The following is a 25,957-nucleotide window of genomic DNA, read 5'->3' on the forward strand; positions in this document are numbered from 1 at the left end:
GTGCGTTATGTGGTCCGTTGACAAACGCCAGTAAATAGTACAGATGACGGAAGAAGAAGAAGAACAACCGGTGGGAAATTTGACAGTGCGCGGAAGGTTGTTGTTCATAATTGACCGACATTTCACCTCAAGGAAAGATTAGTCGTCAAAATACGAATGCTAAGACGATATGGACCGGTACGTGTTGGCTATATCCTTTTGCCAAACTGACGACGACCTGGCTGAAGAGTATACGTGTAAGTTTTGCTAACGTCCACGATGCTAACTCGAGTTTAGTTGTTTAGTTGCCCTAAAAACCTGTCAAGACACTTAACGTAGCCCATCCACATCCTCACATAACGTTAATAGTTAAGTATTATCTAGATTACATTTGTAACAGTGTTTGTTTGGTAACATTCAACAAAACCTAACGTTACAGTAAAAATACTTGAATAACTTGGCTTATGTAATAGTAGTCTGGTAGTGATGAAACCTGACTTGTGGATTGTCATTGTTCACAGGTCTGGAGCCAGTAAAGGACATACACGACAAACTTGTGGACATCTCAACTCAGGAATCAGTGAGAGGGATTTCTCTGTTTCCAGGTATTTATATAAGGCTACAAAATATGTCACAGTTGTGCGTTTCTCGTTATTTACTATAGTAAACGGGGAATGAGTAATACAAGAAATATGTGCATCAGGCACAGACACACAGACACACACACACACAGACACACACACACACACACACACACACACACACACACCCACACCCACCCACACACAGGACAATCACAGTGTTAATAACTAAATAAAACATGCTGAGAAGTGGGATCTATTAAGTTTATTAAAAAGGAATGGAATATTTTGGAATAATTATTAAGAATATAGTTAGTTATTGTGCGGATTAATCATCAATACGCAAAGAGTAGTCAGACATGATAGGGTGAAAGAAGTTTATTGACTCGGAGTGTCTGATACTCTGAGGGAGGAGATGAGAAGTTTGATGGCCACAGGGGGGAATGACTTCCTGTGGAGCGTCTTGGTGGAATGAGTCTTGCACCGATGTGCTCCAGTGTTTGACCCAGCACGTCATGGAGTAGCTGGGAGACATTGTCCAAGATGACAAGTTGCTTGAACTTTCTTCTATCTGACACCATCATCATCAGGGAGTTCAGCTCCAACCAGACAACATCACTGGTCTTGTGGATCAGTTTGTTGAGTCTGTCGGCGTCCGTTACCCTCTCACATACCGGCAAACAGGACTGTCACCACTGACTCATAAACATCCTCATTGTTGTCTGGCAGATGTTGGAGGACTTCAGCCTCCAAATAGAGACTGTTCTGGCCCTTCTTGTAGAGGGCCTCAGTGTTCTTAGCCCAGTCCAGTGAAACAAGGTTCTCTGTCGCCTTTTCCCTCCGCAGATCCACGATCAGCTCGTTTGTCTTTGTCGTGTTGAGCTGGAGATGGTTCTACTCACATCTATTGGCATCTTTCACCCTGTCTGACCTCCACATAGAAGCTGTTGTCATTCCACACCTTTCCTCACCCCTGTCCTCCCTATGCATGTTTCCCAGCTTGTTCCCTCAGCGGCAGCCCATCAGGTCAGAAGTGGTACTTTGCTGTTCAGGCATGCCAAGATGTTACACAGGTGAGATGTTTATCATGGTTTATGTTGCAAGGAGCTGGGCACACTGTCTATACATGTGCATACAGGCTTTTTCAATTGTGATGCAGGAAATTACTCTGTCATCCATACAAGTATCTCAGAAAAGGTGTTTCAAATAATAAATAAATCAGTTATCAGACACACAATTAAGTCCGACCACGTTTTGTCACTTTGTGGTCCTGATCATATGGAGAGCTCCTGCACATATAAACCAACAATATGAATCCTCTCACTGCTAAACTGATATGACTCTGAATCTCCAAGGTTATAGTATATATTTGGAAAGTATTGCTTTATAAGTTTTGCCCTTGCAGCACAACCTTTTTGACAATCCTAGAAAATAAGTTTGAAGAAGTAAAATGGGATGTGAATGTGCTGACCTTTACTCACCTTATCAGGTTTACAGATAGAGGTACAATACTGTACATACCACTGCTTTAATAATTCTACAATACAACACGTAAACTCAGTTATGTTTGTTTATCTTTGAGCACTGTCAAGTACGGGTGCAAAGTATTTTTCATAGAAATTGCTAAAGCCATGATAGGCTGCATTTTGTCCCGTCAAAATCACAAATTTACAAAGCAAGTCTATCGTAGTTTTGCAGCTCAGACTGGGAAGAGTTGGGAACAGGCCATCAGAAAACCGACGAGGAGAAGCCCACCGCTGTGGAGTCATGTCTCAGCTCTCTGAGTAATCAGGAGGCACCGGACCAAAACGCTGCACAGCCAGCACTGACAGAGTGAGTGACAGATGATATTATATAAATAAGCATGTTTGTTGTTTCTGCTTGGTGTTGCAGCTATGTGCCTGAGTCTTCTATGAGCTCATAATACGTATTCATCTGAAATGAAAAACTATATCATTGATAGTACTGAACTCCCCCTCCTAAGAAGTAAATGGAGAGAAACTATTTTATATTTTATAAATTAATTTTCTTTTTTTGTCCAGTTGAAGAAATATTAACATTTATTATTAAAATTTTCCCCAAATGTTGCATTTTGTCCAGTGGGCCTGCAAATCTTTGTGATCTGATCTGAATGTCTTTATTGATCAGGCTGTTAGAGGAGGCTGCAGAAGGACTGCATCTGCTGATAGACAAGCTACCACCTCCAGGTACTGTTGACCAACTAATAGCACTCACTTTCCTAACTTTCCTTACTTGTGTTATCATTTTGTGTCGATGTAAACTCTGTTCTCAATCAGTGGGGCTGTCAAGAGTGAACAAGTGCGAACATTAAACTTATTCCAATTAAATTGAAGGCACAATCTTTCTAAATTTGGTATTAAATTCAAAATGCTTCCACTATTTCTCAGGCGCTTTTGGCTGTTGTGGTTTTCTGTAAAGTGCAGCTTGCCAATTTCCTCCGTTTGCTTTAATGAGGGGAACAACAAAGGTCTGGTTTAGTGATAGGGCAACAGAGCAAGACGATAGTCTGCTGCACAAAACAATGTCTCAAGTTAGAGTTTTGTTGTTGCCAAAAGCTTCCAATAATAAGGAATTAAAACCTCATTACTGAAGCCAAACTCCTCAGCTGTGTGACAGGGATCCAGTCCAATTTCAAGCAATTAGGTTTTGAAAATCAGCCTGCTGCAGCCTTGTAGAAAAGGTGGCCTACTCTACTTCATGAATATGCACTCACCACTGGGGATGATGGAATACCTTTCTTCTCTTCCCTGACTACTTCTTTGCAAGTCTACCTCCTGAAGTGATATTCACCTTCACTTGCCTTCATATTCACTTTCTTAAATAGCATTTCTGAGCACAAAACCTCAGCGGGGGTTCAGGAACAGTCCCCCTCCATCCTTAGCTGCCCAGAGGAGCTGGAGTCACTACATTCTTCCATACAGATCTTTATATTTAGAATTGCACACAAGCAATGTTTTGTTAAAAAGATGGTGTCAGTGGAACAATCAGCTGCTTATTGACCCCACATGAAATCCTGGCGAGACACAAAGGAAGACAACAATGTCTAATGAATTCCTCTTTGCTTTGTCCCGTTTCCCCCCTCAGGTAAAGCCTTATTAGATGTGCTGGTGTTGGGCTCTGCAGAGCAGTCCCCGCCTATTAAAGACCTGCTGCCTCTGCTGGGAGCCCTCAAACATATGTCCTGCTGGCATGCTGCTAAGATCACTGTAGTCACACAGCACACCACTGGGTGAGGAGATGAAAAACACGCATGCATTACATTTCTTGAGCTGCACAAAGAAAATGAAGAACACACATTGAAACTGGGTTTCTAATATGCAAAGACGCTAGCATAAGAACCTTCCTAATTGTATTTACAGGATATCTGTCCATCCATTGGGCTGCACACACACACACACACACACACACACACACACACACACACACACACACACACACACACACACATGATGACCATGTTTGACATGGTGGTAGGGCGAACATGAAAATCTGATGAGAAATTGCAACACTGGCTCAAAATGCAGCAGTATTGTGCAAATTTACAGATGTTATTATGGGTGAAATGTTCCCAGTTTAGCACTAGGGGGAGTTAAAGAGTAAATGAGAGAACATTTACAAAAATGCTTGAATAATCTGAGGAATATTTCTACCAAACCTGTCATTTTAATAAAATAGCTTAACAGTTTATTGCTGTTGTACCTGACTACCTGTTTAAATGGGAGATTTAATATGAATCAAGACTTCTTTTTTCCCCGAAGGAATCAATAAAAGTTCCCAAAGCACTGGTCATTTAGTGATTATTTTTTTCTTTTTTTTTCTTGCCCAGATGGCAGAAAGCAGCATCCTACCTGAATGCTGGTCTAGTGGAGCCTGATGAGCTCCACAGCTGTATGGACCATAGGGAGGTATGGAGGGGCAGCCTTGTTATCAGAGAGAAGAAGGTAAGGACCTCAGGAGTGAGTGGAAGAAACATGTAGCATGCGTTCTTTTGTATTTTATCTTCTTCACTTAATGTAGAAAGATGGAGAAAAATATCTCAGTTGAACCTTTATATCATACAGCAGGAGAACAGCACCAGCAATATTATTAGGGCCCGAGCGCCGACAATGTCGGGCAGCGAAGCCCTATTGAAATGCTGTTTGTTAATTTTTTTTGGTAATGGTTACAAACACAGAAGAGAGGCTTATTGGTAATACAGGACTCTGAGCAGGCCAAAAAATGGCTGGCTTATTAGAGGGAGGAAGAATAATGATTTTGAAGGAGGCTGTGTTTGTATGTGTATGTGATTAATATGTGCATGACTCGGCAGTATGATGAAGCTATTTGTCACGAACAAGAATGTTAATGAAAATGTGCATGTGGGTATCAGCTGTTTTGCGTGCCGAAGAGATGAAAGTAATGATTTGAATAAAGAATTGCGTTAACTTGTATGAATCCGTGTACACTTCTGAAGTACTGTGGGTGGTCATTTAAAAGCAGCAGTGAAAGAAAAAGTTGTGTGTGCGGTACTAGCTGTTTAGACAAAGGACTTCTTTTGTCTCATCAACTGTGAGTCTCTGTGTATGCTGGCCAAGTACTGTAGAGGGCATGAGGGACAAAGTGGTGTCCTTTTTTACTCAGCCGCTTGCTCGCCCAGGGCTTTTTATCATGAGCAGTGTTCTCTGTACGCTGCTAGCACAGCTAGCTTGGCTCAGTGCGAGACGACGGCGGCGTTTCTTTAAGAACCATCTGTACCAGGGCTAATCATGGAGACCTGATTCACGCCTCAGTGTGTGTTCTTTTATCTTTTTCATGTGAAATTACTCATGCAGTGCACACAGAGCCATAGGGTACATTTTCACATATTTTCTTTTCAATTACGTGAATTTTTGACTCTGTGGGAGATAAATCTCTCTCTGCTGCTGAATGAGTTTAGAGGTATTACTGGAGGTCACTGTGGGGGTCATGGGAAATGGAAAAGAGTCAACCTGGCCCATCCCAGCTCCACTCTGACTAGACCTCGCTACCCAGTAAGTCAGCTGTAGTTGATTGTTTAGGACTTAGGACAAGTGTTGGAAAACGGCTCTGGGCCGTTTCTGTCGGCATTTAAAGGACAGTGCTGGTGTTTTTGACATGCAGGTCTCTTTACTGTCTGAGGAATTTGAAGTGTAAAAGTACACTTGGATAAAACCAATATTGGCCTAACTTCATCCTCCGATAGACCTCCCAAGACTTAATCTTCACTGCAGGCTTCAAGTTTCCACACCACATTTCCAGAGATTTAAGTTTATGAATGTGAAAGCAAACTGCACATATCATTCACATCATGCTCAAACATCACAGTGGCTTAACAATAAGAAAACAGAGGTATCCAATCAAGATACACTATCAAAGCCTGGTTGTTGAGAATCACTGTTTAGACGATAGTGTGATTCCAACAAGAGTTTGGGGAAGGCCTGTTCCTGTTTCAACAAGCCAGGTCCATAAAGAAATAGCCTGATTGACTGGCCTATACGGAGCCCTGACCTCAACCCAATCCATCCATCACCTTTGGGATAGACTGGAATGCCTCAGGAAAGATCTCGAGACAAATTCCTGCAGCTGTGCTCCTAAATCTGCCCAGAAGAGTGGAGTCTGTTATAGCAGCATATCAATGCCCATTGACCACATGTCAACCATATATCTCATAGAATGAGATGTTCAACAATAACTTGTTGTAATGTCTGTAATGTAATATAATGTTGTAAAGTCCAGGTGTCCACTCACGTTTGGCCATGCAATGTACTTCTTTCACGTTTCTCTGTGGAGAATCAACATCTGTTTCCCTTAATGTGTGATATTGTCTTTTTTTAACCTGACTGATGGTTTCTTTTGCCATTTTCTGATAATTTTAAATGATGATCAACTTGTTTCTAAAAAATGTATGACTGACGTATCTCGAAACTGTCCTATATTTCATGTTTAACATAACCCAAAAATGTTTTAATATACAGACACACACACACACACACACACACACACACACACACACACACACACACACACACACACACACACACACACACACACACACACACACACACACACACACACACACACACGGAAGTTTGTTTGTTGCAGACCTTATGCAAGCAGTGGAGCAATTTAAACGCAGCATCTCGAGTAAAGTTGCAGGCCGGTTGAATTTTTTGTTTTAGTCAAATGGCTACACCATTGTACGCTTGACAGAAGTTTTCTCCAGTCATCTCCGCTGTGTCTATCGAGCTTTGAGCATGCCGAGGCAAGCGTGCAGCTTCTCCTTCACAAAAGTGACCTTTTCTAAGTTGCTGCCTTCAGAAGAGCGCGGGCTCCAGCAGTCAGTCAGTAAAAACTTCACAATTGGCGAGCGGTGGAACAAAGGAGAATTCCCAAAGGAATAAAAGCATGTCTGAGAACAACTCCTGCCACTTTACAGCTGTGCAATAACATAGCATAACAACATCGATGTGTGTGTGTGTGTGTTTATCTCATTAATCATACCGCAATGAGACAAAGCAAACAACTATTTTTGTGAGTTAATTTAAGAACAAACACCAGATGGCTGCATGATAGACCATAACATTGTTTATCACAGACTAAAATAACTTTCCGCCATGTGACCTTTTCTCTCCTGCGTTCCTCTCCCGTTTGCTTCAGCATGCGTCGGAGCTCCGCTTCGATGGCTTTTCTCTGCGCTCTCCAGTGCATCACGTATCGGGGACCGGTCTCTTGCAAGCTCCCTACCCCACTACAGACCACAAACTGCAGTCTGAGGTGAGTCTCGGTCTTCAGTACCCCCTCACTGTCTCATTGTTTAATCTGACCCTTTACCCCTGAGCTCATGAAACCTCAGATCTCCACAGCCTTACTCAGGGGAATGATTCATACTGAAATGAGAATGTGTCCGTCTTTGACTGTTCAAGTGTGTGACAGCGATAGCCTGATAATAAGACTGAACATTATTGGTGCTATATATCGTTAAATGGCTCCGTATCATCGGTGGACATTTACATCTGTGGTACGATTCACATGCTGCCTTTAGTCTCAAACCATTTAGCTGATCAAAATGCAAAGAATGCACCAACAAGGGAAAGGAAAGTATGAGACGACTAGTAAGTAAACGTTAATGTAAACAATGCGGAATTTGGAATAAGGAAGGAAACACATTAAACACATTTATTCAATACTGAATGCAAACAAGAATACTTCACAGGGTACTTCTTTCTTTTCACAATTAACTAAGAAATTTTATTATTATTTCTGTAAGTTCACTTAAAACAACCCATGTTCATCTCATTTCGGTTTAATGTTTCTCCTGCTCAGTGGGCACAACAACAGACCTGGAACCAGCCTGTCATTGCTGCATCTCCTTTCACTTCACTAGCACCTCAGGCAGCAAAATGCATGGGTTTTGTTGCCGTTTCAAAAGTCCAATTGTTCACCTCATTATTTCTTCCTCTTTGACACATTTTCTCCAGTGTGCCAGGAGTTGCCCGACTAGCAAGCAGAGTCTTCTGCCAGAGTGCTGTAGGCCCTGCACTCGAGCCAAATGTTATCAGTGAGAAAATCCTGTTTAGAAAATATAATTTTGTTTGAGTTTGTTGAGCTCCCAAGAAGACGATTATGGAATTATGTCCGTGTTCATTTTCCTAAACTTAAGGGATGGTTTTGATTGACAGCACGTTGAGTAGATAATGACTGGATTTCCACTACGGGGAGAAGTGCTCCTTTAACCCCAGTTCAAGCCTTGTCTTACCTCCAAGCTAGAGAGTTGAATGAGCCGTGCAATCTCCTAATGATTTCTGGTGGCTAGGCGGAGAGGAGTTCTTCCTGGTTGCCCTTTAATCACATTGAGGAACCTGTGACAGAATCAGTCAGTTAAATCAAATATATTTTTATCTGGCAAATGAGCGCTGACCTCTTGTACCTCTGATGACCTTGTAGCCAGAAAACTGTATTCAAATATAGATTTATCATTTCATCACAGAGAGCCGATGCCCAAGGGTTTAACTTAATCTGTCTGCTGCAGTCGTGCTTCCTAGATTTTGCACTTGTTTTTCATCCATCCATGTTTCACCATGATTTCACTATTCAATTGTGAGCTTTTCCTTTTTCATCAGATTTTGCATTCCACATTTTTTAAGGGAAGTTTTCAGAGTTATTTGTCTCGAGATGATACGGATCACTGAGAAACTAGAGTGAGCTGTCAGCTCGCTGTGATATCTCCATCCGCCCAACGTGCAGCCTCAGTTAATCTCCGTGGTTTGATAGTACGTGATTCATGTGAGCGATGTCAAAAGTGCTCCTGTAAGCTCTTATGTATTATAAACACATACAGTGTCATTGCATTTTTTTTTTACATTTATATTTCAGTTTTCTAAATTGAAATTGAACCCAGCGATCATAGAGCTCTAAAATACTGCGGCTGAGTGCTACAAGTGACTGTTGTGCATAAGATATGTTGGTCTCCTTCAAAGAGATTATTAGGCCTGTATTATTAATTTCATCATCATGATTCTACCGTTTTTCTTTGATTTATAAAGGAATCACCTGCTCAATAAAATAAACCCCAAAATAGTGAAAAAGATTTTCCAAGAGTCCATGCTGACGTCCAAAACCACAAAATGATTAGTTTGCCATGATCACATTGGAGAAGCCTGGTGCGAGGGGACTTCTGACATTGTTAGCAGCATAGCTTTAGGGATGCCAGTGGTGGTCGGTCCACCATTTTGCTCCTATGTTTTAGTGTTAATTAGCAAATGTTTGCTTTATTGCAAACTAAACTAAGTCACAATTAATGGATGACGTCACCTGCTCAGTGTCGGCATGTCAGTTAGCATGCTGACGTTAGCTTTTAGGTCAAAGCCTCATTGTGCCTGATGCAGAGAGCTGCTGGTGTTGTTGATTAATTAATCACTTAAAAATAATTGCATTCTAGTTTATTTTTTTATCGATTGCTTAATTAGTCAAATAATGGTTTAAGGTCTTTTGAAACTTTGTGTGTGTGCGCGCGCGCACACACCGCGTGCGCATTCTTTTCTATGGAGAATATGTTTGTTTATGTAAAAGCTGTGTTTGTGTCGAGAGTACATCTGTCTTAGACGAGGTCTTTTATAATGGTTGGTATCGTATATGGTTCTGTAATGAGTTCACTTAAGGAAGATAAACATCCACAACAATAAAACCACACAGAAGCTCCGTCCAAGAAGTTATGGCCTGTTTGGGCGTCTATGGCGTACACATAGGCGGTCTTTATTAGCATTTGCATTAATGACAGTTGGTTAAAATGGTCTGTTGTACACATTAAAGAAATACTAAAAAAGAGTCATTAGCTCTTCAGACAAAAGTAGTGTTACTGAGTGGCAGCAAGTTTTGTGTGTGTGTGTGTGTGTGTGTGTGTGTGTGTGTGTGTGTGTGTGTGTGTGTGTGTGTGTGTGTGTGTGTGTGTGTGTGTGTGTGTGTGTGTGTGTGTGTGTGTGTGTGTGTGTGTGTGTGTGTGTGTGTGATCTCATAAGATCTGTGTACAGAGAAGCAGATGGTGGTGATTGTCTTGGCACACAATGAGAAAAAACCTGAGGACAACAAAACTATCACATCTCTGCTCTGCTGGGATAACTGACTGTAAAATCTAAACTATGCGCACACAAAAACTATTAGGCCTCCTCACTGTCAGGAGTAACTGTTGTGATAATTACTAACACACAAACACACATGAACACACACACACACACAAACAGTGAAGGAATGAAGTAGAGGCATGCTTACAGCATATGTTTGTAATTCAAGAAAGAAGGTTGTATATTGAGATTCTGTGTGCAGTAGATGAAATGCATATAAATCAGAGTACTTCCTGTACAGTCCCACTTATTTATTTTCAGCACGATGTAATGCCCACAACTCTGCAACCTAATACAAGCACAGATATAGAATAATAGGCACTTCCTTTGTACAGAACACAAGTCTTTATCTACAGTCTAAAAATAAAATGGAATCAGAATGTAGCTTCATTCAATCAACTTCTTATTATAAGATCTACGGGACACACTGCATTATGTAATGGCATGCTGGGTACAGCTTGCTAAGAAAATGCAGTGTCGCACCCTGTACTAATGATACTAACAAGCCTATTATTCTACAATGATGCTAAAAAGGCCGAAAATTGTTTTGCTTTAAGAATTCAAGTGCAAAATTGATAGAGAAAAGGGACATGTTTCTCCAAGAGGGATCATACATTCATTCTACACATTTTCAAAACATCTTGAGGAAATTCCTCTGAATCACTGTCAACGTTTTCATTCTTTTAATTTAATTATCTAGTGATCTGTTTATCAGAAAAGCTTTTTATTAATAGTTAATGTTCTCCCACACAGATCCAGCTACCCTATAGCATATTCAAATGGTGACATTTATCCTCTCTCTGGAGTGTCCTTTTTAAAAGTGCCTCAACCCTGGAAGGGAAAGGGCATTCACATTGCACTCTCTTTTAGGATTGAAATAGTCTCCTGGCCACAAAATTGCATTCTAACGTCCATGCCCATGAACAGCACTTACTGTTGAACGCTGCTCTGCGAGAGAAGATTACAATCTACGATAAGGATAATATGTTCCTGCAAAGGAAAAGCACACACAACAGCGAATGAAGCCACTTTTGCAGTGATGGAGGAGTCGTGTGGAAATGTGCAAACGCATTTGGTTTAGAGATGTGTGCAATTCTAAACCATTACAAATAATGGTGGTGTCGCATATTGTGGCATGAATTCAGAGTGAAGTGTGTATAATTTCATAAGGATTTTATTTTTGAACACATAACTGATTTAACAATCGGATAAATGCAGGCAAAGCTACGGATTTTATACGTGCAGAACATGCACAAATGAATAGTTTTAAGTATTTCTTAATTCTCAGTAACTTCAAGAACAACAAGTACTAGTTCTAAAAAAACAAAAGAAAAAAAACGTCCTGTTACATAAATAAAATCGCTGATGTTAGACTACCTGCTGTTTAATCATTTATTTAAAAAAAAAAAAAATTATACACAACAACACTGTAAAACTGGCTGTGGGATTATTTATTTATATTCAACAAATCACACAATGCTTAACGCAACGTTGATTTGTTGTGAAGGATTACTGCTCATCTGTACAATATTTAGATTCTTGTTGAAAATACATTTTTCCCCACCTCTAGTATTAAGGTTGTTGGTGTTTAAGGTGCTTAGTAATAATCAGTAAGATGGTCAGCATAAAGTTAATCAACAGAAATTTAACATTTGATCAAATTTAAATTATTTGTCTTCTGTTTAATATGACTGTAAATCGATTATTATCAACCAAACAACTCAAAGGTAAAAAGAACAAATGGATGGATTAATTGATACTGAAAATAAGTATTAGTTGCAGCTACTTTCTGCGCGCGCGCGCACACACACACACACACACACACACACACACACACACACACACACACACACACACACACACACACACACACACACACGTGCTGACACTTCCACTGGAAGTCCAAATCCAGTTGAAACCGAGGATTTCAGGGTTGGTTATACAGCATCACCTCTGAGCTGGTTGAGGTTCAGCATCATGCTCAAGGCCTTAGTCTTTCAACTGCTGGATGGTCTCCAACTCCTGAAGCTGTTGCCTTACAAACCACTGTGATTTTTTTTTTTTTTTTGTCTTTTTCGATGATGTTCTGTTTGTTAAATAATGCTGTTGTTTTTTCTTGATCCTCTTCTCTGTTTGTTTGGTTGTTTCCTCATTTCATTCTTTGTTTGTTCTTTCTCTCCTCCATCACTTTCTGTCTCTCTGCTCTACATTCACAGGTCTTCCATTACTACGCACCAGTTTTAGATTTGATTCAACTGGTTAATCTGTCAGACCTACCCAGCTTTCTGATGTCTACAACCCAGTTTGAACTGTATCCTCATTTCTGTGTGTTTACGTCACAAAACAACCTAGATTCTTAATCCACACATTTGAATATGCTTGTGATCACCTGATTGAATAAAGGTTACGTAATGCAGCTTGTACTGTTTTTTTACTACAGCCCTCTAAGGATGTTAGTCTCTCAGAAGGTGTTTGGTTGCACCGTCTCCCCTATATTGTATTGTTCCTTCACCACCAACAAACAGAAGCCTGTCTGGGAAGTCGATGAAAGCTAAACTTCTGTTGGACCAGTTGAGGTCGCTGCATGGAAAGGTACCGGTCTTCTTATATGTACACATATTGGTAAAAGCCTCTAGTGACTTAATAAGTAAGTTAATTCCATTCAAACTCTGCTCGCTGACTGTGTGAGTGTGTATGTTTATAAACTATGTTTCTGTCTGCAGGTTGGAGCGTTGTTCAGCCTCTCCTGTATAATCACCCCCATCGTTCAGCCCGCAGCCAGCCAACTCAGCTCCCAGCGCTGGAGAGAGTCTATAGCCAGGAGACCAAAGTCATTACCTGGTAAGACTGTAAATGACATGACAGACATAAGCCAAAACCACCTTCAACACGAAAATAAACACAAACTATGACTATACTGATATAGTCCATTTGGGAAGCAGACTCTAAAGTGGGACAGAATCAATTTGGAAAAAACATACCTTTTAGGAAATTGGAGACCTTTAAAGTGGCAGTCCGTAATATTTTCATCTATTTAATTGTCTTTTTAGCCACCTCTAGAAGAATTGCATGGGCGAATCATTTATAAATGCATAAACATTTGTCTAACCATAGGATAAATAATAAATGTAAAAAAATCACATGGAGCATGCAGCAGATATTAAAACAGTAAATAATTGTTAAAAAAAAAGTTTGTAAAATATGAAGTGAAATCCCTCTTTTGTCGTGGATTAACTTCGAATGTAATCTCTCTTTTTCTTTTTCCGTACCATGCAGTGCCTGATGTAGAAGTGAAAGGTGAGAGTGCTCACTACCTCCTGTTGGTTCAGGGCTCAGACGACGACGAGGGGTTTGGAGGCTGCAGGGTCAGGATGGTGCACTCAAACAGTCAGATAAATGGAGCCGCTGCCATGGCAACCGTCTCAGGGTTGCTGAGAAAGAGGTCTCTGTCATCATCAGGTATATTATGTTGTCACATTTGTGTGTGTGTGTGTTGTGTGTTGTGTGTTGTGTGTGTGTGTGTGTGTGTGTGTGTGTGTGTGTGTGTTGTGTGTGTGTGTGTGTGTGTGTGTGTGTGTGTGTGTGTGTATAACAGCATCTTGGACCTGTTTGTTTGAGAAAGTCAGAGACAGATGGACAAAATGTCAAATAAACATTGATTGGACATGGAAAAATAATATATTGTGCATCATTAAAAGGACGCTGAATTAGTTATTTGTAATTCCTGTTTGCCATGTCATTGCGGATGTACCGACAACTATCACTGCATTGCTTTGATGCTGAAGAAAAGCTTTGGGGTTGTGAGGAGAATCTTTTTTCTAAAATGTCTAAGTGTTTTATGGAGCTTTTATCTGCGATGGCCATGATCAGAAATAATGATGTCCCCTGAAAGTGTTGGGCGCACTGAATCTAAAATATTTGTATCATGCCTGTGTGCTCAGATTGACTTAAGCGATGACTCGGATAAGCAGGTGTACACATTTTGATGCTGAGGACTTTCAACAAGCCCTGGGAGGCACGCCTTGGGTTAAAACCCCAAAAGTTTGCCAATATTTGGAGATGTGGGAACATTTAGCAGTTATTTGTTTTCTGCCATGTTGTAAAGAAAAGCCTTTCAAGTGTCCAGTTTTGTCTTCGGCAGCTCCTTAGCTTGATTCGAGTCGAAGCCCTTCTGGCATCACTGACAGAAGATGTCATTGTTCATCAGGCTCACCTGTATTATCTTCAGTGTTTCTCCTCCACACTACCCGCCTCTCTCACAGCAATGGAAAGTTGTGAGTGTTCTCTTAAGGATTTGAAATAAATCAAAGTAAAATAAAGACAATTAATCAAGGAGAAATGTGTGAGAAAGAGATGGGTGTATTGACCGAGAGAGAGAGGCGGTGAGGAGGAAGGGAGTGATGTGTAGAGGAATGTGGGATAAGCTGGATGGATGATTGAACCTAAACTGGTTATGGCTGACTAGAAGAACGGAGGAGTGAATATCACTTTGTTGTTTGTTTTGTTCTCTAAACAAAAAAAAAACCTCCTTTCCTGATGAAAGTCCTTCATTGTTCTTGGGCTACATATGATATTCAAGAGACCTGCTCCGGTGTTTCCTCCTGAGAATTCCTGCTGTTGTTAACATTTTATGCAACCTTCAGGAGACATTTTTCAAACACTTTCAAATGTAGCGCAAGAGTATGTAAGGTGCCTCGACTTCTGCAATGACAGCAGAGTTTTGAATAAAAATGAAAGAAAATGCACACCTGAGGGTTGTTGCACCTGAACAAAAAAGCATGAAATATTCAATATATCTTTGTGGTGTCCTGTACTTCACAACGTTTCAATGCTGTTTTGTTTTGCCAACAAAGGGGTTACAGATTTAATTAATCAACCATGAGTTTACTGCAAATTATTGGAGCGTCAGTTCGTCTATTATTGTTACCTAATCTAGTGGTCCCCGACATTTTTACCTTATGATGCTTTAAAATGGGTTGCAATAAATGAAAAATAAGTAATAATATTGGTTCCTCTCTCAGATTGTTTCATTTTATTATTATTTTTTAGAGACTTGAAGAGTTTCTGCCAAATATGTCATTTGAACAGACCTTTTTGTGTAAAATCGATGGAGCAGCCCTTGAACTCTCCAGTGCCCCTTCTGATCCCACTTGAGACACGCTCTATGAGTTCCTCTCCAAACAATACACAAATGATCTAATGATCCTCTCTCTTTGACCAGGACGAGATGTGGGCAGCATCCTCTGCACTCTTCCCTGCCTTCAAGGAGCCGGCCTGCTGAAGAGAGAGAGGATGGTGACCCGGGTCCAGACACTGGTACTCAAAGAATATCTCAGTAAGTACCACGTTTAAAGAGCTCCTGAAATGGAAAAGAAATTGCAGAAATCAATTCTAGGGATGAAAAGGAGGTTGAACATTATGTACACAGAAGATTTCTGCACACAGTTGAAGTCAGATTTAATCACTGTTCTTTTGTAAATGAATGCTAACAATGTGCTTTTATTAACTGCTTCCATGCTGATGTGTGATAATAACCAAGACAAGCTCTCAGAACAGCTTCACTTTGCTTAAAATATGTAAATCAAAGTATTTTACCCCCAAGAAGGATAGAGAATAGAGAAAATGGTCAGGAACATTGTTTGACATGCAAAAATAAAAGGTATGTTTTTACTTTATGTTGACAGACATAAACCTAATCAACCCTGCACACTCTTCAACAATCATGTCAACAGTGTGATGGGGAATATTTGATCCATGTCAAACCCTGACACAACATATTGTGACTACATGTAATATTAAATCTGAGTCTGCATGGTTTGGGGATCAACACACGATGTATAAATCCATTTCATGGATGATTGAACACATCATACTTTTTGCTTCATGGCACACAGTTTTAGGGTCTAAAAGAACCAGTTGGTTAACCGTGCAGTCAATCTAGAAAAAGAGAAATTTGCAACTATTTTGATGATTAATAATTTCAGTTATATTTCATGTCAAGGTGTCAAATATTGAAGATTTGCTTTCTTATGTCATAATTGAATCAAACAACTTTGGGTTTTGTATTGTTTTGATAAAACTAGAAATTTGGAAACTGCAATGTCAGTCTTTTAGAGTGTGTGCTTTTGCTTGTGTGTATCAACTGTTGGGGCTTCCTGAACTGTCGTCGGTTTGAGCTCTCACCAGTCCTCAGCACAGGCTGCTGCACAGAAAGACTGTTGAAATATCATTATTTTACAGACACTCCTAATGTCCCCTTGGCAGGGGAAGATAGTGAAACACCAGTGGAGTGGAGCCAGATTAAATGAAGTGGAGTGAAATTCTTCAGACTTTGGGAAAAGCAATAGGTCTGTTCTTTGAAAAGGCCGTGAGCAGAATGAAGAGCCCTGACAGACCACAGACCTTTAATGAAATTCATTGCAATATATTCTGACTTGGCATTAAATTGGGGGAAAGGCGTGTCCTTGTAACTGGCAAAAGTTAGCTATTGCACTCAAGATTCCTAGAGGTTTTTCTGATCATATGAAGCGTTTTAATTGCCCTGTCACACCCATGGCAATGTGCAAATTTTGTTGACACATATTAAAAACACTAAAGATAATAAATTAATACTTATACAAGTTTTAAATCTCAAGGAAAATACATGAAATGATTCAATTTTAAATATACATGGATAGACATACATTTATTATTTATGGCAAGAGTGAACTTTCATTTGTTGCTTAATAATAAATCCATATTTAAAAAATGCCCTTTAATCATTTCATCAGCCTTCATCTCCCATTTGGCCACTTCTTAAACATGGCCAGCGAGAGTGTGAGAGTGTTTGCTGTTCCACTGCAAAAGATGCATCAGATTTTAATGTAAAAATACAACATCTTTAAAGCTGGAGAAACATACTGGGGCTACTTTAGAGAGGAACCACATCTGCTCTTGTTGATGCAGGAATCTTACTAGTGCGCTGTAGAGTAGTAGTAAAAAGTTAGTCCAGCCAAAAGTCTGAAATGTGTCCAGAATGAAAACCAGCGTCTGTTTGTGTCTCCAGGACAGAAAGAAGAAGCCTCAACCTCAGTACCCACCAATGAGTTGAAGGTCATTCTGAGTCTAGCCAGGGAGCAGTATCTGAGGATGATTGAGTCCACTCTGCCTTCCGCTGCCACCTGTCTGACAGACGAGCAGGAGGGCACAGCCGCCCAGAGCACAGGTATGAACTAAGAAAGAGACGAAAAAAACAACAGTATGTTCACGTATTTCTGAAGCTACGGTCGGTAAATACACAGTGGACGTGTGTGAGTGGGCTGGTTAATCTTTCTCTGTAACAATGAAACACAACCACTCACAGACTCCTTACATCTATTTGCTTCAGTTATTGTTGAATGTGTCGAATAAGAAAACAAACAACAGATAACAAAATATTGGAATGGACCAAGTAGTAGCATTTCTTGAAAAAACAGTCAAAGTAATTTAGATCATGGCTTCATCTTTGTGGGAATCCCTGCCCATTTCATGTGTTACACCATTTATATGTATTTAGGTCTCCATGTGGTGAAGCCAGTAAGCTTCAAACGATAGGAGTGATGACAGATATAAACATGTAGAGACGAACATTTGAACACTTTTCCTGTAATCCTTGCTCACCCTCTGCTCTGATGGGAAAGTTGTTTACAGCACTGCAGTCCTTCAGGAATCTCTTTTGCATTCGTGTATCCACATCTCTTATCTCTTGAAGTGTGAATGGCTGTTTGCGGGCTTTCAAACCACTGGTGGAGAGCTTCTGTCTCTTCTTATAACTCATACAAGCTCAGGACATTACTGCACATGAAACACGGGCGTCTCATCGGTAAACCTGCCATATACAGTTTCATCACATTTCTGTGCTTGACATAACATGCAACCTTCCTGACCGCTCCAAAAACAAGAAACGTACTGATAGTTTTCATCTGTCTGCTGAGATTTGTTGACCTGTTGCAAGTTGGGATACATTTTGCAATCCGTCATGAAATATCTAGTGCTTATGTTGCCTCTGCATCAACTCTTTCTGCCTTAATAATGTCTTACCAGCTGTGGGGAACTCTCTTTCCGTTAAGGTGCTGTACATTCTCATTCATCAGCATTTAATAATGATTGATGACCTTTTTCATGGCATCCACTACTGTGAGCTGCAGCTTTTCGGTCAAGCAGTGCCAAACAGTTTTAAAGCGTCTGAAGCCGAGCATTACTAGGAATTTTAAGCATGTCCATATGAGACAACTCAAGCCTTAATCACCCATCTAGGGGTTGGTGGCTTGAAGGGGCATTTAGGAGTATGCTGATTTCGGGGCACAGTATACTTTTGTGTCCATAGTTTTTTCACAGTGGGAAGCACGCTGTGACTTTTAACAGAAAGAAGACTACTCATATTTTCATGTAGACAAATAAAGTTTTTCATGTGTGACCCACATTGATGGTTGGTTCTCGCTTGAAAGTAATTTACCAAATTATCAGTGGGAACAACAACTCTGTCCAGTTAAAGCATTGATGTTTCTTCATCGTAGGTTTTCAGACCATTTCCCACCTGCAGTCTGACTGGCCTGAGAGGAGCGTCCTCCACAACATAGAGAACCTACAGAGGAGGCGACAGAAGAGGAGGTACTTTTTTTTTCTCCTCGTAATTTTAATTTGTTGTCTTTTGATCTTTATTACTGGAGCACATATAGCATATGAAAGAGATACACTCAACACCATCAATAAAGCACAGCGGACCTAGCGATGATCACTGCCCACGGCATCTTCTGACCATCCAGCCAGACCTGCCGCATCAAATGCTACCAAAAGCGGAGTCGACTGTCCCGGGAGAAGAGCCGAGATGGGGATCTAAGCGTCTACTTTACGACCCAGCCTGCTCCTGGCTGTCTGATGTCCGGATGTGGGGAAAATATGACGGATGAGATAAGACTTCAGGCTTAGTCTGCAACAGGAGATCGGAACCTGCTGTGCACATGTGGTTACAGATACCTGGCATTACCATGGATCAAGCTGCACTTGACAGATAGGTCGGGATGAGAGGAGGCAGACTCTGTGTTTACATCAATGATGCTTGGTGCTCAGTCATAGTCAAAGTTGATGGACAAAGTTTCCCTGATGTTGAATTTTTAACATCAAGATGCCGACCATATTATACGCCTGGAGAATTGTATTTGTTGCAGCTGTTTCAATGACGATCATCAATGATGCTAATTCCAAAAATGCACAACTGTTTTGTCTTGTGAAGCAAATGGGATAGAGTTTTATCTTTCGTTGTGCAACCCTGTGCTGCATGACAGTAAATCATCCTTGAATCCTTAAATGAGGTTTAAATCGACATGACAACTCCATGTTCCTAATATACTTTATTTAATCTACAGTACATTTTGTGTGTGTGTGTGTGTGTGTGTGTGTGTGTGTGTGTGTGTTAGATTTGGTCTGTTAGGTCCCGGCTCCAGTGACAGTCTGCTGGGTCCTAAAGACAGTCAGAAGAGCTCGTCTGCATTACTGGACGCCAGAGAACTTCTAAAACATTTCACATCTGACGGCCTGCCTACTGGGGAGCTGCAACTACTGGCGATCAATAGAGGGTAGGTTCACTCATCTTTTCTGGCTCCATGAATTGCACTGAACTCAAGCTTATATAAATATAGCCTTTCACACACATAGAGAGAAATCATGTAGACTGATGTAGACATAATTACAAGCAGACAACAGATAGGACAGATGTAACCGGCTGACAGCAACTCGCATGTAGACGGTCACGTAACAAGACAAATTACTTGGTACAAAAAAAAAAATACAGATTTACAAATGGACTTCCACATACTGCAGTCAGGTAAATGGTATCGGTTGTTTTAGCATCGTTATGAATGACTCTTAATGAGGCCGTAATTACGATCATTAGCCTGCTACAGTGGTCTTTGTGGGAAAATGATTGAATTGGGTTGGAAGTGATCATCATTCTGACACGAAGCAGTCATCAGTTAGTGCTAATAATTCTGGCAGGCCCAACTGTGTGGTTTAATGAGCTCAATTTGTATTTGAGGTTTAAAGAAGAGAGAAATATTTGTTTTCTCTCTCCCTCCCTCCTCCTCCTCCTCTCTCTCTCCTCAGTATGAATGCGTTTCAGTTGTCACCGGACCTTTCCCCAAGGAGAATCAGCCACATGCCCTTCAACAAAGCCTCGGCATCACATTATCATGGCATAGAGTAAGTATCTATTATCCAGCGACTCTTCAGCTGCACTGATATTTTACAATACAGGCAGCTACACTATATCGCCAAAAGTATTCGCTCACCTGCCTTGACTTGCATATGAACTTAAGTGACATCCCATTCTTAATCCATAGGGTTTAATATGATGTTGGTCCACTCTTTACAGCTATAACAGCTTCAACTCTTCTGGGAAGGCTTTTTACGAGGTTGAAGAGTGTGTTTATGGGACTTTTTGTCCATTCTTCCAGAAGCGTATTCATGAGGTAACACACTGATGTTGGACGGGAAGGCAGTCAAGTTCATCCACACCAAACTCTCTCATCCATGTCTTTATGGACCTTGCTTTGTGCACTGGTGCACAGTCATGTAGGAACAGGAAGGGGCCGTCCCCAAACTGTTCCACAAAGTTGGGAGCATGGAATTGTCCAACATCTCTTGGTACGCTGAAGCATTCAGAGTTCCTTTCACTGGAACTAAGGGGCCAAGCCCAGCTCCTGAAGAACAACCCCACACCATAATCCTCCTCCACCAAACTTTACACGTGGCACAATGCAGGACAAGTACCGTTGTCCTGGCAACCGCCAAACCCAGACTCGTCCATCAGATTGCCAGATGGAGAAGCGTGATTGGTCACAGAGAACGTGTATCCACTGCTCTAGAGTTCAGTGGCGGCGTGCTTTACACCACTGCATCCGACGCTTTGCATTACACTTGCCGATGTATGGCTTGGATGCAGCTGATCGCCATGGAAACCCATTCCATGAAGCTCTCTACACTGTTCTTGAGCTAATCTGAAGGCCACATGAAGTTTGGAGGTCTGTAGCGATTGACTCTGCAGAAAGTTGGTGACCTCTGAACACTATGCACCTCAGCATCCGCTGACCCCGCTCCATCATTTTACGTGGCCTACCACTTCTTGGCTGAGTTGCTGTTGTTCCACATCATTTCCACTTTGTTCTAATCCCACTGACAGTTGACTGTGGAATATTTAGGAGCGAAGAAGTTTCACGACTAGACTTGTTGCACAGGTGACATCCTATCACAGTCCCACGCTGGAATTCACTGAGCTCCTGAGAGCGACCCATTCTTTCACAGGTGCTTTCTTTTATACACCTGTGGCCATGGAAGTGATTGGAACACCAGATTTAAATTATTTGGATGGGTGTGTGAATACTTTTGGCAATATAGTGTATGAAAAATGTATTATGATCAGCAGAAGCACAGACGGCAACAATGCCACATCATTACTCCATTATTTATTTACTATTTTATTATTTATTACCTAGATTCTGCCTGGACAACCAGAGGTCCCTGGACCGGGACCAGGCCTTTGTAAAACTCCAGTCCCGTCTGATCCGGTACGAGACACAAACCACCTGCTCCAAGGAGCCCTGTGCTCTCCCCTTCGCCCTCAGCCCCGCCCCCTCCCCTGCCGTGATGTCCGAACCAGGAAGCGTGCCTGACGGAGAGACTCTGCAGAACGCCGACGTAGCGCGACTCAAGCGAAGATCGTGGGACACGGAAATGATCGGAGGTCATCCTCGCAAGAGGTACAGTGATGGTGTTTGTTGCTCTATGTTCGTGGCAAACAAGCGGGTGGATGTTGGGGTTGCAGTTGCGGTACAAGTTCTGTTGGGTGTAAGTAATGCTTACCATGTTTGCATCTTTGTGTTTTGGTCTGAATGATCCAGGCTGGTGAAGTCAGAGAGCAGTGAGTCCCTCTGTTCTCAGAGCAGCAGCAGCAGTGGGACTCACCCTGTCATTAGGTCGCTACGACAACAGCCAAGGAGAGCCCAGTCCACAGCCTCAGGTAAAGCAAAAAGACAATGGAAAGGGGGGACTAGTGATCCCACTTTTCAGGAGGTCAGTGCATGATGTTATTGATCAGACTATCTGAGAAACAACACTCAATATGCTGTAAGGTGCTTCAGAACTGGCAAATATGCATGAGGAAGTCTGCACACCATTACATAGACTGTGAAATGAAGTCACAATGATTTGTGCTGTCAGCATGGTAGTGCCTTATTGTTAATGTTCCTGACATTAATACCCAGGTTTGGTGACTCTTCCTTCTGCTGACAAACCTAAACCTCAGCAGCTGAAGACGCGGGATGAAAAAACAGAGGACCAGTCTTCCAAAGAGTCGCGCTCCCAGAAACACAACAGGGTGAGTGTTTGTGTGTCTTATGTTTAAAGGGATGACTTGCTTTTTAAAAAGAAACATTTCTTTAGTTATTATTCCCTATCATTCATGCTAAATAAGTAATCTAAATGTAACTGTTAAGTCCTCATGGTGACATGTAAAGCTCACATGCTTGTGGAAAGCAATTGAAAGCACTTACTCAGGATTTTTGAGATATAAGATTTTTGATTCATACATGACCTGCATGAAAGTTTCCCCTACATGTGAGGTGGTTAAAGGTTCTTGCTTGTAGGCAGTGGCCATTGACAAGGGGGCCATAATACTCCATTTCCCACACCAATTAGTATGTGATCGACAATTTGAAATGGGTTTTCTTTTTGGAGCTCTGTCAGTTATGATCAGGAACATGCCAGCAACATGCCAAAAATGTTCATGCTACGATTATTGTGACCGAAAGAAATCCTGGTAAACATGGTTGAAATATAATAGGATTAACGTGAATAGTATAACCAGAGTCCCTGTTCCTGAAGCTGCAAGTTTGCTCTTTGTTTGTTATGTAAAGTGCATGCTCTCTCGCCTACTGGTGACGTTCCTCATGATACATATATATATATATATAAATAAAATGTTATCACAACTGGGGCCACAAAAAATATAACCCAAGTTACGAGCCATAGTTTTCCTGTAATATTCACCCGTTAAACAATGACTACAAAAAGGATCGCCTTTTACCGTTTCTACTTTCTAAGTTTGAAAGCATGGGATTGTGTTATTCACATACTTGAGACACACACACACACACACACACACACACACACACACACACACACACACACACACACACACACACACACACACACACACACTCAGTCATTCTACAACAGATTGTACAAAAGCTCCGGCTCCAGTAAAGATAAATGTTTAATGTTTTCTATTGGATCACTGTGAATGTGTGGGCCGCCTTATAACAACTACACTGTTATCATGTCATTTAGACCCGCTGCCTGCCTGAACACACACACACACACACACACACACACACACACACACTTCTCTCTCGTCTTTTCCCTTTTCCTTATTTGTACAGTACAGTGTGCAATGACAGAGACAGACACACACACACACGCCTTCACACTGTTTCTTCTGTCCCACGTTCAGCTCACAATCTGCATCCCCGACCTTGACTCGTTCTGATTTCTGATTACTATGCAAACAGGCTTATCATCCAAACCCAAGTATAGGAAAGAACAGTTAGCCCTGTTCAGAAATAATGATAGCAGTTTATTCGGGACAGAGATTAAAAGCTGCCTTTCTCCTCAGGAGACTGAGTGGCACAGATGATTCCTCACAATAATTTATCGTTTTCCCCTCAGAACAGTCACATTGACAAGATTAAAGGCAGATCTATCTATTTCAGGGTTGTGTTTTCCCTGTTGAAAGTTACCAGTAAAATATTTGCATGTTGAAGTTGCGCATTTCTGTGGAAGAACATCCTCCAAAGTCGAGACATTTTGACGTCCCTCCCCCTTAAAAAGGGGGGAGCCTTGCTAAAATTAGTTTTTCTGAACGGGATTAGCGTCCGGTGGTTAGGGAATAAACACAATTAGATTGAATGTTTTCACAGTTCTGCTAATATAAAACTGCATTTGGTTTGTCTTTTATGTCCTCAGATGCTGCAGGAGGTAGTGGCTAAAACACTCAAGCACCACGGGATCACTGCCGAGCATGAGTGCTTTGGGGCCTGCAGCAAAAGACTGTTTGATATCTCAAAATTTTATCTCAAGGTTAGTCCTTTTAATGCCCACACACAGTCAGCGCTGAACTCTCTTTCCCAGTTTCTTTCTTTGTATGCTTCTATACATCCAGGGCATGTGTGCTGCAATTTTGATGATATGTTGTGTTTTGTTATAGATTCTCACAACATTTTCATCTCTTTCCTTTTGTGTCTCCTTGTAAATTGTAATCAGTTGGAACAGCGGTGGAAGAAATAGTCAGATCCTTTATTTAAATGAAAGTAGTAATACAACAGTGTAATGTACAACAAGTAAAATGTTTGCCTCCGACTTCTTTTGCCTACATGTCATTTATTCCTGTGATGAATCTGTGGTCTGTAGATTTCAAGGGTTTGTATGTAAACAACCCAAAAGTATCAAGCATGGCTGTCACATACATTTATAAAATACTCAAGTATATTTTAGAGGTATTTATCTTTAACGTTTCTCTCACTCTGTTCTATTGAAGTCCTCTCCCTCAGACAAATGTGTTTAACTTTGTCTTAAAATGTTTGATCTGTATGATGTAAGGTGGGTTTAGCTCTCTGCGTCAGGATGAGTGATCTCCTCCTCTGTTGTTTGATCCCAGGATCTGAAGACATCTCGGGGTCTGCATGACGAGATGAAGAAGGCCGCCAGCAGCAACGTTAAACAGGTAACGCCACCAAACACCAATGGTTGTCTACTCGGTTTAGCTCTACCAAACCTTAATCTACTAAAAGTTTTTTTCCCCTTGTTGTAGGTTGCTGACTGGGTGTTGGAGAAGAGTGAGAAGAAATAAGTGAGATAAAAGTGATTTTACATGTGATTTTGGAGGTCAAAGAGGTTTCCATCTTTAAATAACTGCAACTTGTATAACATTACCTCACATTTTTAAGAGTGTGCTTTTTAAGCCTTCTTGATTAGTTTTAAATTGTTACATTAAGCCTGTTTTAATGAGCTTGATCCCTTTTATTTAATTTTTATCAGAAGCTCAGATTGTTGTTTTTATATTGTGTTTGCACACATCTATTCTGATATACTCCTGCTGCTCCAGAGGCTTGGAGAAGAAACACACTGAGAGAGAAATCAACCGGCTTTGTACGTCTCTAGACGTCGACTTCAGGTTGCAGTCGTCTTTTCTTTGTAGCTATTTGCAAACCTGATTTTAAATCCTATCGTTCGTTTACTATGGTAATTGTATGGCATACTCATTTTATGGTTCTATGAATCTACATGTTTTATCTTTTTACTGTTTGTAACACAATAAAGTGTTTTCGTCTTTTTCTTAATTTTTGCATTAAGTAACTTCATAACTGCATTCTAACCTTTAGGTGTGTGTGTGTGTGTGTGTGTGTGTGTGTGTGTGTGTGTGTGTGTGTGTGTGTGTGTGTGTGTGTGTGTGTGTGTGTGTGTGTGTGTGTGTGTGTGTGTGTGTGTGTGTGTGTGTAAAAGGACTGAGGCTGTTTACTGTGTGTGTTGTCATTAAGAAATATGTATTAGATTATCAGTGGTGACAGCTAACAGCCCAGTCTGGATGGTAGCTGTTATTCCGACACTGAAAACAAAGCCACGAGCAGTGCATAATGCAGCGCTGATTATCACTGATGGTTAGACTTTGCTCTCGCACAGACGAGGAACACTGCT

At 41.0% G+C, this 25,957-nt stretch overlaps 1 protein-coding gene across 1 annotated transcript; it reads left to right on the top strand.

The window, feature by feature from the left end:
- Nucleotides 1-67: 67 nt before the first annotated feature.
- Nucleotides 68-25,602, top strand: mtbp (MDM2 binding protein). The gene is made up of 23 exons (XM_084026694.1): nt 68-236; nt 501-584; nt 1,560-1,633; nt 2,251-2,393; nt 2,709-2,767; nt 3,666-3,810; nt 4,408-4,522; nt 7,236-7,352; nt 12,412-12,506; nt 12,721-12,787; nt 12,919-13,036; nt 13,472-13,654; nt 15,417-15,530; nt 17,241-17,399; nt 18,730-18,823; nt 19,630-19,788; nt 20,315-20,410; nt 21,703-21,966; nt 22,108-22,226; nt 22,471-22,583; nt 24,230-24,343; nt 24,921-24,986; nt 25,074-25,602. Exons 1-23 carry the CDS (start codon nt 170-172, stop codon nt 25,110-25,112), a joined length of 2,604 nt encoding a protein of 867 aa, XP_083882820.1. The 5' UTR covers nt 68-169; the 3' UTR covers nt 25,113-25,602.
- The last annotated feature ends 355 nt before the right edge of the window (nt 25,603-25,957 follow it).

The sequence above is a fragment of the Eutrigla gurnardus genome, assembly GCF_963514095.1.
Source record: "Eutrigla gurnardus genome assembly, chromosome: 14".
Lineage (NCBI taxonomy): Eukaryota > Metazoa > Chordata > Actinopteri > Perciformes > Triglidae > Eutrigla > Eutrigla gurnardus.